The sequence below is a fragment of the Chrysemys picta genome, chromosome 23, assembly GCF_011386835.1.
Source record: "Chrysemys picta bellii isolate R12L10 chromosome 23, ASM1138683v2, whole genome shotgun sequence".
Classification (NCBI taxonomy): Eukaryota; Metazoa; Chordata; order Testudines; family Emydidae; genus Chrysemys; species Chrysemys picta.
The window spans coordinates 20156738-20168336 of NC_088813.1; the positions used below are offsets into that span (position 1 = coordinate 20156738).

General features: G+C 49.8%; 1 protein-coding gene across 1 annotated transcript; it reads right to left on the bottom strand.

Annotated features, from left to right (window-relative positions):
* Window positions 1-4711: 4711 nt before the first annotated feature.
* Window positions 4712-7232, bottom strand: LOC135977235 (uncharacterized). The gene is made up of 2 exons (XM_065576936.1): window positions 6276-7232; window positions 4712-5281 (listed from the first exon to the last, which is right to left on the bottom strand). The coding sequence occupies exons 1-2, from the start codon at window positions 6850-6852 to the stop codon at window positions 4806-4808; spliced, it is 1053 nt and encodes a 350-aa protein (XP_065433008.1). The 5' UTR covers window positions 6853-7232; the 3' UTR covers window positions 4712-4805.
* Window positions 7233-11599: the final 4367 nt, after the last annotated feature.

Genomic DNA, 11599 nt, shown 5'->3' on the forward strand with positions numbered 1-11599 from the left:
CGTGTTATATTTTCATTGGTCTCATCAGTCAGAAGAAACCAAGACAAGGATGGAATCATGAAACAGCCTACAAGGGTACGTAGCCGATCTGCGACTGCTAATAGCAAATATTCCCAATGGCCAGTGTTGGGACACTAGATGGGGGAGGGTTCTGAGTTACTACAGAGAATTCTTTCCCAGCTGTATGACTAATGGGTCTTGCCCCCATGCTCAGGGCCCAACTACCTCCATATTTGGGGTTGGGAAGGACTTTTTCCCCAAGTCAGATTGGCAAAGATCCTGGGTTGTTTTTTTTTTTTTTTTGCCTTCCTCTGCAACATGGGTCACTTGCAGGTTTAAACTGTGTAACTGGTGCATTCTCTGTAACTTGATGTCTTTAAATCATGATTTGAGGACTTCAGTAACTCAGCCAGAGGTTAGGGGGTCTATTAGAGGAGTGGGAGGGTGAGGTTCTGTGGCCTGCAATGTTCAGGAATCAGACTCGATGATCACAATGGTCCCGTCTGGCCTTAAAGTCTATGAGTAAGGGCATTCTACAGTGGCTAATATAGATTATCCTTGTGTAAACACAGTAGAAAACCAGAGTAGAGAAACGGAATGCTAGGGGAGAAATGAAAGGCCCAGCTTACACTCTAACTTTCGACAGGACTATGCAGGATTCTCCATCAGGAAGCATAGGGACAAGCTTAGGAGCTGGATGGGAGCAGGGAGGGGCAGGAGATCACCTTAAAACTTTAAACCATCTGTCACAAAAATCAAAGGGCTTGTGCCAGATTTCATTAGATGTGGCCAGGACACTAGCCTAGGTTCAAAATTTGGAATTCAGAATCCACTTTCATCAGGTTCTCTTACCTGCTAACTAAAATAACCTAATGGAGCATCACACAGTTGAGAAGACCACATTTGATATCAGGTTCTAGGCTGAGTTGTTATAGCCAGAGGGAGCCGTTTATCAGCTTTGACATGCAAGTAGGCAAACAGCTTTATTGCTTAGGGAGATTAATCCAGACTGTAGTAATTTGTAACAAAGATAAGAAAATTGCAATGGTCTCTCAGAAATAAATCTGAATGCCAGAGTGGACAAAGGGGACTTAAGAAACCAGCTATTTCAGAAGCAATCAAATTTATAATATACACTGAGCACTTTGAAAAGCTGACTTCTGTTTCCCATCAGAAGTGTTACTGAAGAACCTGTAGATAATATATCAATTAGCCAGAGCTCCTTACAGGCTTCAAATTACATTTTATCTAGAGATTTTAAGTGACAAGGTTGTTATAATTGAAAATCATATTGAGACCTGTAGTCTGCAAAATGCACTATTACCTCCCTATTAACTACAGGGCACATCTCACTAATAAAATGAAGAAGACTACATTGGTGCTAAATCAGAGGCCTCTGTTTCACCTTAGTAAAATCTCCTTTATTTAACCCACACTTCCAGCTGCCATGCACAGAGGTTGGGCAATCAGATTGGGAACACACACAAGGGTAATTTTGTTAAAATCCATTTCAGCACAACAGAAACTATAACCTATCAATATTCTCTGGGTAATTTATTTAAGAGAGATTTATGTAGCTCACTTTCGAAAACATACCAGCCTGACTCACAGGTGTTTTATGGAACAAATGGAAACACAAAACATCAATGAAAAGTGGAAAAAATGTAGAAAAACAAAAGGAAAGGGAGAGAAAAGAAGTATAGAAGAAAGCTAGGCCAGTTGCTAGAAGGGAAACTAGCAGTGTCATTTTTGAGTTGTGAATTACGGAATTTGCTATATTATAATCTCTTAGCTCTTTAAAAAAAAAAAGTTCAGGTTGTGACATTCTCACAAAAACCAGAATATTAGAATTAGGGCTAGCATTCTCTAGCAGTGCTAATGGACAAGGATTGAAACAAAAGAGAATGACTTTTTATTAAATCCCACCAATCTTCTCTTTGGAGTTAATATTAAAACTTAATATTAAACACAGTTTTAAATTGCATTTTTTAAATAAGAAAATATATAGTAGCATCAATTGCTACCCATACAGTTATGGTTACAAAAGAAGTTTTCATTGATACAGTCACCACAAGATCAGGAAAATCAGACCCTTCACAGCTGAGTTTGGGTCCAAATGAGTGGTCAAAATTTATATTCAAACCTCAGAGGGGTAGCCGTGTTAGTCTGAATCTGTAAAAAGCAACAGAGGGTCCTGTGGCACCTTTGAGACTAACAGAAGTACTGGGAGCATAAGCTTTCGTGGGTAAGAACCTCACTTCTTCAAATGCATCTGAAGAAGTGAGGTTCTTACCCACGAAAGCTTATGCTCCCAGGACTTCTGTTAGTCTCAAAGGTCTGAAGAAGTGAGGTTCTTACCCACGAAAGCTTATGCTCCCAGTACTTCTGTTAGGCCTTGTCTACACTACGAGAGTAGTTCGATTTTACTTGCATCGAATTTTTGTAATCGATATTGCAAATTCGAACGTGTGTGTCCACACTAAGGACAGTAATTCGACTTTGTGCGTCCACACTAATGGTGAAAGCGTCGACATTCGAAGCGGTGCACTGTGGTCAGCTATCCCACAGTTCCCGCAGTCCCCTCTGCCCATTGGAATTCTGGGTGTAGCCGGCAATGCCTTCTGGGTAACAAAATGTGTCGAGGGTGCTTTTGGGTAACTGTCGTCATCCGTCCATCACTCCTGCCCTCCCTCCCTGAAAGCGCCGGCGGGAAATCATTTCGCGCACTTTTCCAGTCATTGACAGCGCGGACGCCACAGCACTGCGAGCATGGAGCACGCTGCGACCATCGCTGCAGTTGTGGCCGCTCTCAACGCCTCGCAGCTTATCATACAGGTTTCCCTGAGGCAGATGCAGAAAAGTCAGGCAAGGAGGCTACGGCACCGCGGTGATGTCCTGAAGTCTGAGAGTAGCACGGACCTGTCAGAAAGCAGGGGACCCAGCGCCGAGGACATCGCGGTGGCAATGGGTCATGTTGATGCCGTGGAACGGCGATTCTGGGCACGGGAAACAAGCACTGAGTGGTGGGACCGCATAGTGCTGCAGGTCTGGGATGAATCCCAGTGGCTGCGAAACTTTCGCATGCGGAAGGGAACTTTCCTTGAACTTTGTGAGTTGCTGTCCCCTGCCCTGAAGCGCAGTGACACCCGGTTGCGAGCTGCACTGAGTGTACAGAAGCGAGTGGCCATAGCCCTCTGGAAGCTTGCAACGCCAGACAGCTACCGGTCAGTCGCGAACCAGTTTGGGGTGGGCAAATCTACCGTGGGGGTTGTTGTGATGCAAGTAGCCAAGGCAATCGTTGATGTACTGCTGCCAAAGGTAGTGACCCTGGGAAACGTGGAGGCGATCATAGATGGCTTCGCAGCGATGGGATTCCCAAACTGCGGTGGGGCCATAGATGGAACTCACATCCCTATCCTGGCACCGGACCACCAGGCCACCCAGTACATTAACCGAAAGGGCTACTTTTCCATGGTGCTGCAAGCACTGGTGGACCACAGGGGACGTTTTACCAACATCTACGTGGGATGGCCGGGCAAGGTTCATGACGCTCGTGTTTTCAGGAACTCTGGTCTGTTTAGACGGCTGCAACAAGGTATTTACTTCCCGGACCACAAAATAACTGTTGGGGATGTGGAGATGCCTATAGTCATCCTCGGGGACCCAGCCTACCCGCTAATGCCCTGGCTCATGAAGCCCTATACTGGCGCCCTGGACACTGAAAAAGAACTCTTCAACTACCGGCTGAGCAAGTGCAGAATGGTGGTGGAGTGTGCTTTTGGCCGTCTCAAGGGGAGATGGAGAAGCTTACTGACTCGCTGTGATCTCAGCGAAACCAATATCCCCATTGTTATAGCAGCTTGCTGTGTGCTCCACAATCTCTGTGAGAGCAAGGGGGAGACCTTTATGGCGGGGTGGGAGGTTGAGGAAAATAGCCTGGCTGCTGATTACTCACAGCCAGACAGCCGGGCGATTAGAAGAGACCAGCGGGACGCGCTGTGCATCCGGGAGGCTTTGAAAGCAAAGTTCCTCAGTGAGCAGGGTAACCTGTGACTTTAAAGTTTGTGTACTGAGAAGCTAAACCTGCCCCCGTTTCTTTACCCAGGTAATGTTGACTATCCTATCCAGTTACATACCCCCTTCACCCCCCTTCCAACACACGTTGCGAAATAAAAATAGTTCAACTTTTTGTTAAAGCACACCGTTTTCTTTAATACTGTTTTCGCGGGAATTTTTTAAAACTGGGACGCAGACTGTGGTGCGGAGCGGGTGTAGTGTAGTGACGCGAATGCAGCTTCTAAACTCAAGGATTGACAGGCTCCGCTGCAGTGGGATGGTTGTTTCAACGGAGCCTGTCACCCCTCCTGATCGGGACTGTGTGTATGGGGGGGTCTATGTGACTTTGTGGCAGGGGGAGGACGGTTACAGATCCCCTGCTGTGTGGCTCTGTGATCCTGCCTAAGGACCGCCGCTTAAGATCTGTAACTGCCCTCCCCTGCCACAAAGTCACAGAGCAACCCACCCCCCACCACATAACATGAAAACAACCTCCCAGACTAACCAGGGTAACTAGTCACTGCATCAATGCACTGTGTATGTGCCCTGCTGCTGTGCCTGCCCCCGACTATGTACCCTGCCAAAGGTGACTGTCCTGTCCAATTACCAACCCCCTTTCCCATCCTCCTCCAAAAGAACATGATTGAAACAGTAGTTTACAGAAACATATTTTTTATTATCAACTACACATGGCATTGGGAGGTGAAACTTGGACGGGGGCTTGTGTCAGGCGGGAAGGAAAGAACTGTTCAAATTTTGGGAAATGAGAGCCTTCTGCTACTAGAGCTCTCTGCAGGGGTGGAGTGAGAGTTAGCAGGGACTCTGCCGCCTCTCCTTCTTTGCACTTTGGGTGAGGTGGGTATGGGACTTGGTGGCAGGGGAGGGCGGTTATAGATGGACTGCAGCGGGGCTCTGTCCTCCTGCCTCCGTTCCTGCAGAACATCCACAAGGCGCCGGAGCGTGTCCGTTTGCTCCCTCAGTAGTCCAAGCAGCGTTTGAGTCGCCTGCTGGTCTTCCTGCCGCCACCTCTCCTCCCGATCCATGTTGGCTTGGTGCATTCGGGTCAAGTTCTCCCGCCACTGGGTCTGCTGTGCTGCCTGGGCTTGGGAACAGGCCATAAGCTCAGAGAACATGTCCTCCCGTGTCCTCCTCTTCCTACGCCTAATCCGCGCTAGCCTCTGGGAGTGTGATTCCAGGCTAGGTTGTGAGACAGTCACAGATGGGGCTGTGGAAATGGGAAAAAGGGAGTGAATTCCTCAGAAAGAAAAATGTAGTTGTGAACAAAGAACATAGTCTTTCTCTGTGAACAAGACCATGCACAGCACCTATCACATGCGCACTCAGCACAAGGTCGAATTTTCGGCCTTCGCATTCAGTGCCTGGGGTCTTGCACAGCACATTTGAGAAGCGGGGCAGCACAACGGAATTTCTGTTGCAGGCAGACATGGTAAGCCGTACACTTGTGGCAGTTTAAAACTTTTAGATTACCACTGGCCTCATTTCACATTTAAAGCTATGTCAGTTCCTGCAGCCAGCAATCCGGCAAGCGGGAACTCTGCCCCTGTCCCACCCCCTCGCGGCTGTCCCCGGGAACGATCCCTTTCGGCTGCCCCTCTCCCGCCTCCACCGCGTGGCTAAAAACCAGCGGTTACAGTTCTGTCAAGGAACGGGAAAGCAGTCCCAACACTAACATTCCCCTACCTAATTAAAAGCAGGTCACCATGGGCGACATCACCCTGATGAGGATCTCTGAGAGCGACAGACAGAGAATGCTCCGGGAAAGCCTCCAAAGACCAGGGCCGTATGCCGCCCTGCTATGCAGAGCAATGATTCCCGAGTACGTGATAGTCTCGTGGCGCGGCAACGTCTCGTACTTCGGAGGACCCAATAAGGCCGCTCTCCCCAGGAACCTCATGGAACGGCTTTCAAGTTACCTCCAGGAGAGCTTCGTGGAGATATCCCAGGAGGACTACTGCTCTATCCCCGGACATATAGACCGCATTTTACTGTAGCTGCAGTAGCAGGGAATAAACAGTAGAGCGGCTTGTGCAGGACAATCACTGAAAACCGGACATTGCTAGATTTTTTTTCAAAACTTGCACTGCCCATGACTAAACCGTTAAGCGCATAGGGCACACTAATCATGAACAACCCATTCTTTAAATTGTTAATATTCCTGTTTTGTTAAAAATAAATGTTTAGATGTTTACAACACTTACTGGCTGATCCTTCACCAGATTCTGTGTCCGGGGTAACGGCTGGGGACGCTTCGTAGGGGATCTCTGTAAGGGTGATGAAGAGATCCTGGCTGTCGGGGAAATCAGCGTTGTGAGCGCTGCCGACTGCCTCGCCCTCCTCATCTCCTTCCTCATCTTCCACGTCCCCTAACATGTCCGAGGAACCGGCCGTGGACACTACCCCATCCTCAGAGTCCACGGTCACTGGTGGGGTAGTGGTGGCGGCCGCACCGAGGATGGAATGCAGTGCCTCATAGAAACGGGATGTCTGGGGATGGGATCCGGAGCGTCCGTTTGCCTCTTTGGTCTTCTGGTAGCCTTGTCTCAGCTCCTTGATTTTCACGCGGCACTGCGTTGCATCCCGGCTGTATCCTCTCTCTGCCATGTCTTTAGAGATCTTCTCGTAGATCTTTGCATTCCTTCTTTTGGATCGCAGCTCGGAAAGCACGGACTCATCGCCCCACACAGCGATGAGATCCAAGACTTCCCGATCAGTCCATGCTGGGGCCCTCTTTCTATTCACAGACTGCACGGCCATCACTGCTGGAGAGCTCTGCATCGTTGCCAGTGCTGCTGTGCTCGCCACGATGTCCAGACAGGAAATGAGATTCAAACTGGCCAGACAGGAAAAGGAATTCCAATTCAAATTTTCCCGGGGCTTTTCCTGTGTGGCTGGTCAGAGCATACGAGCTCGCACTGCTGTCCAGAGCGTCAACAGAGTGGTGCACTGTGGGATAGCTCCCGGAGCTATTAGCGTCGATTTCCATCCACACCTAGCCTAATTCGACATGGCCATGTCGAATTTGGCGCTACTCCCCTCGTCGGGGAGGAGTACAGAAGTCGAATTAAAGAGACCTCTATGTCGAACTAAATAGCATCGCAGTGTGGACGGGTGCAGGGTTAATTCGATGTAACGGCGCTAACTTCGACATAAACGCCTAGTGTAGACCAGGCCTTAGTCTCAAAGGTCTGAAGAAGTGAGGTTCTTACCCACGAAAGCTTATGCTCCCAGTACTTCTGTTAGTCTCAAAGGTCTGAAGAAGTGAGGTTCTTACCCACGAAAGCTTATGCTCCCAGTACTTCTGTTAGTCTCAAAGGTGCCACAGGACCCTCTGTTGCTATATTCAAGCCTGTTATAGGAACTTTTATTAACCCGTAATACAGGATTAGTTTGTGGTCTTACTTTCCTTTTTTTTCCCTGTGTTAAATATAAACTTTCACATATTAAGGACAATATAGTTAATTCATGTCACAATAAGATATCCGTAACATACAACAGAGGCTGAGTTAACATTGTCTGAAGAATTTTAACTTTTGGAATTTCCTAATATTCATAAATATAGTCCCTTGTGTTTAAGAGATACACTTCAAAGTGAATATAGCACTGGTGAAAGGTGCCAGGACAGGACAGGTACAACACAGGCAAAGGCTGTGCAAACTTCCTCTATAAACTTTCCATTGCCCCATCCAAATATTTGGATTTATGAAACCCAGGAGGCAGGTTACATGGCCATTAATAAATTAACTCATCCATTTCTTATTTGTATAGCTATGTTTATTATTAATCATGTAGTGTATAAGAATTGGGAAGTATCCCTTTAAATTAGTTAATAAGCCCTGTAGTGCTGAAGTTCTGCTTCATCACTACATCACAGGTACCGAATGAGCTTTGCAAAAGTTAGAAATTGCTCCCTCTTCAAGCATAATTTTTGCGTTCTTATGTTTTAAGGTTCTGATGCCATCCTGAAAGACATCGACTGCCTTATACAAAAGTTCAGCTAATTTTTGTTTGGGTTGGAGGGTTGGTTTTTTGTTTGTTTGTCTGTTTGTTTTTAATCTACAGGCATTTCTTGTTTTGTCAGTCCAGTTGAATCACTCTCAGCCATTCCCTAATAAATAATGCATTACCACTCACTTTGCAACATAAAGCTTTAACATATGATGTTTACAGTTATGATACCTTCACTGTAAAAACACCCAGGAGAGAAAAGATTTCCCTTGTGTAAGTTTTTAGTACTACTAAAGTTTACTGAAACTTCATGTCTTTAAGTAGTCTCTGCTAATCCTGCTGTGAAATTACAGGAACAGCAGACTCTGTGTCTCAAACTCCACTTTAAGTCTCACTCAAATGTTGTCTTTTGCTCTTACACAACAAATGTAATAGCAAGGAACCACATACACACAGTGGTGGCCAAACTGTGTTTACTAACTATATACAACATGCAAGCCCTACCTACATATAGACACTGCTGTTCTGGCAATGGTCCGGTTGCTTCTGAAACAGACAGGAGGGCCACAAGATGGCTCACAAACTACTTAAAGGAATACTACTCAGTTCCCATACATTACCAATAGGGTGACCAGATCACCCAAGTCAAATATCGGGACGCGGGGGGAGGATGGGATGGTGACGCATGGCGAGAGGGGCGTGGCAAAAAAAAAAAATACCCTTCCTCCACAAGCACTGGAGGGAGGCCAAGAAGACGCAGGGGAAGCGCGGGGCCGGGGTGAGTAAGAGTCCAGCCTGGCCCCGAGCAGGCAGGACTCAGTTGGGTGGTAGGGAGAGGAGGGGGACGGCCCGCAGGGCCAGGTGGCGGCTGTTCTCCCCCCCCCGGGCAGCGGGAAGCGGACCCAGGGCGGAGGCATGGGCAGCCCAGCCCCGTTCGGTCCCCTGCGGGACCCGAGCGGGACGGGGGGGCTGGGGCCTGCTGCGCCCACTCCGGGGCCGCCGCGGGATAGTACCAGCTGGGCAGCAGCCCAGACATGACTGTCCAGGGGCTGGGCGCGCGCAGCGTGCGCACTGCTGGGTCCCCGCAGCAGGCCAGGGCTCGGGGGGTTCGGGCCCGGGCGCCAGAGCCGCAGCCGCCGAGCTTGGCCATCGGCCGCTTCCTTCCCCCGCGGCAGTGGGAGCTGCAGCAGCGGCTGCTCCCGAGTCCCACTGCCCGGAGGGAGAACAGCCGCCGCCTGGCCCTGCAGGCCACCCCTCTCCTCTCCCTACCACCCAACTGAGTCCTGCCTGCTCGGGGCCAGGCCAGACTCTTACTCACCCCAGCCCCGCGCTTCCCCTGCATCTCCTTGGCCTCCCTCCAGCGCTTGTGGAGGCTCCCCATTCCTCCTCCCTCCCTCCAGCGCTTGTGGAGGCTCACCATTCCTCCTCCCTCCCTCCAGCGCTTGTGGAGGGAGGAGGAATGGTGAGCCTGGGGAAGAGGCGGGGATTCGGGAAGGGAGCCAGCCAATCGGGGGAAGAGGGGTGGAGTCGGGGCGGGGGGAGGGGGGACGAGCATTTCCTTGTTTGTCCAGTGTCCCGACCGCACGTCGGTCGGGATGTGGGACAAACAAGGAAATATCGGGACAGTCCCGATAAAATCGGGACGTCTGGTCACCCTAATTACCAAGTACATAATGTGGTATGTGTACATGATATTGTACATTAGGCGAAGTGTGCCAAACAATTTATAAACAGGTCTCTATCCTGCTCTGAAATCACAGCAGGTACAGAACAGTACAAACACATAGAATGACAGGGAGATATAAAAAACGGTTACCTACCTTCTGTAACTGTTGTTCTTCGAGATGTGTTGTTCACGTCCATTACACATTAGATGTGCGCGCGCTGCGTGCACGGACATCGGAAACTTTTTCCCTCAGCGGCTCCAGTCGGGTCGGCAGGATCCCCTTTCCCGCCAGAGCAGCGCCCCGCTCCAGCGTATATATTCCCCTGCGGGCCCGACCCTCCCTCGGTTCCTTCTTGCCGGTGAGTCCGACAGAGGGGAAGGAGGGTGAGAAGTGTAATGGACATGAACAACACATCTCGAAGAACAACAGTTACAGAAGGTAGGTAACCTTTTTTTCTTCTTCAAGTGATTGTTCACTCCATTACACATTAGGTGACTCACAAGCTTACCATTGGAGCCTCAGGAGTCAAGGAACAATTGATTGAAGCACAGCCCTGCCGACCACCGCGTCCTCTCTGGTCTGATGATGGATCGCGTAGTGGGCTGTGAATGTATGCACCGACGACCCGGTGCCCGCTTTATAGATGTCCTGGAGTGGAACCTGCGCCAAGAAAGACACCGAGGATGCTTGGGCCCTAGTCAAGTGAGCCCTGATCTCCGGGGCTGGTACGTTGGCGAGCTCATAGCATGTGCGTATGCAAAGCACAATCCATGCTGACGAGCGTTGTGCCGAGATAGACTGGCCTTTCATTCTCTCCGCAATGGCAATAAACAATTGCGTCGACTTGCGGAATGGCCTGGTCCATTCTAGATAAAATGCCAAGGCTCTATGGACATCAAGGGTATGTAGGCTGCGGTGGCTTGGGTCCGTATGGGGCTTAGGGAAGAACACCGATAAACAAATGTCCTGTCCCATATGAAATTGCGTGACCACCTTAGGAAGGAATTTGGGGTGCGGCCTCAGTTGCACCTTATCCTTATAAAAAACTGTATAAGGAGGTTCTGAAGTGAGGGCTCTCAATTCCGATACCCTCCTAGCCGATGTGATGGTCACAAGAAATGCTACCTTCCATCAGAGGTGCATGAGGGACCAAGAGGCTAGGGATTCAAAGGGTGGCCCCATGAGTTTAGTTAGGACCAGGTTAAGATTCCATGCAGGGACCGGCGGGTGCGAGTAGGGAAACACCCTCTCCAGCCCCTTGAGGAATCGGACTACTGTGGGGTTGGAGAACACCGAGACTCCCAACTCCCCAGGGTGGAACGCCGATATGGCAGCTAGATGCACTTTAATTGAGGCGGGGGCGAGCCCCTGATGCTTGAGGTGCAGCAAGTAGTCCAGAATCGATGGGACGGAGGCCTGCAGAGGCTGTATGTGATGAGGCTCACACCAGTGGGAGAACCTCTTCCATTTGGTAAGGTAGGTCGCTCTTGTGGAGGGCTTCCTACTACCAAGAAGAATTTGCTGGATCTGGTGGGAGCACCTGTGCTCTGTATCGTTTAGCCAGAGAGATACCACGCCGTGAGATGTAGCGACGGTAGGTTCGGATGGAGTAGGTGACCCCGGTCCTGTGTGATGAGGTCGTGATGGAGGGGGAGGGCGATCGGGGCGGTCACGGACAGTTCCAACAGGGTCGTGAACCAGTACTGGCGTGGCCACGCCGGTGCGGTGAGGATGACTGTTGCCTTGTTCCTGCGGGTCTTGAGCAGGACCCTGTGGATGAGCGGAAATGGAGGGACGGCATACCTCAGGCTCCCGCCCCACAGAATCGCGAAGGCATCTGCCAACGAGCCCGGGCTGAGATTCTGGAATGAACAGAACTGAGGGTATTGGCTGTTGTCCTTGGTGGCAAA

Coding starts and splice junctions, on each gene's coding strand:
- LOC135977235 (XM_065576936.1), bottom strand. CDS start 6,852: ATGCAGAGCTCTCCAGCAGTGATGGCCGTGCAGTCTGTGAATAGAAAG. Junction 5,282..6,275: donor ATCTGGTGAAGGATCAGCCA/GTAAGTGTTGTA, acceptor CCATTTCCACAG/CCCCATCTGTGACTGTCTCA.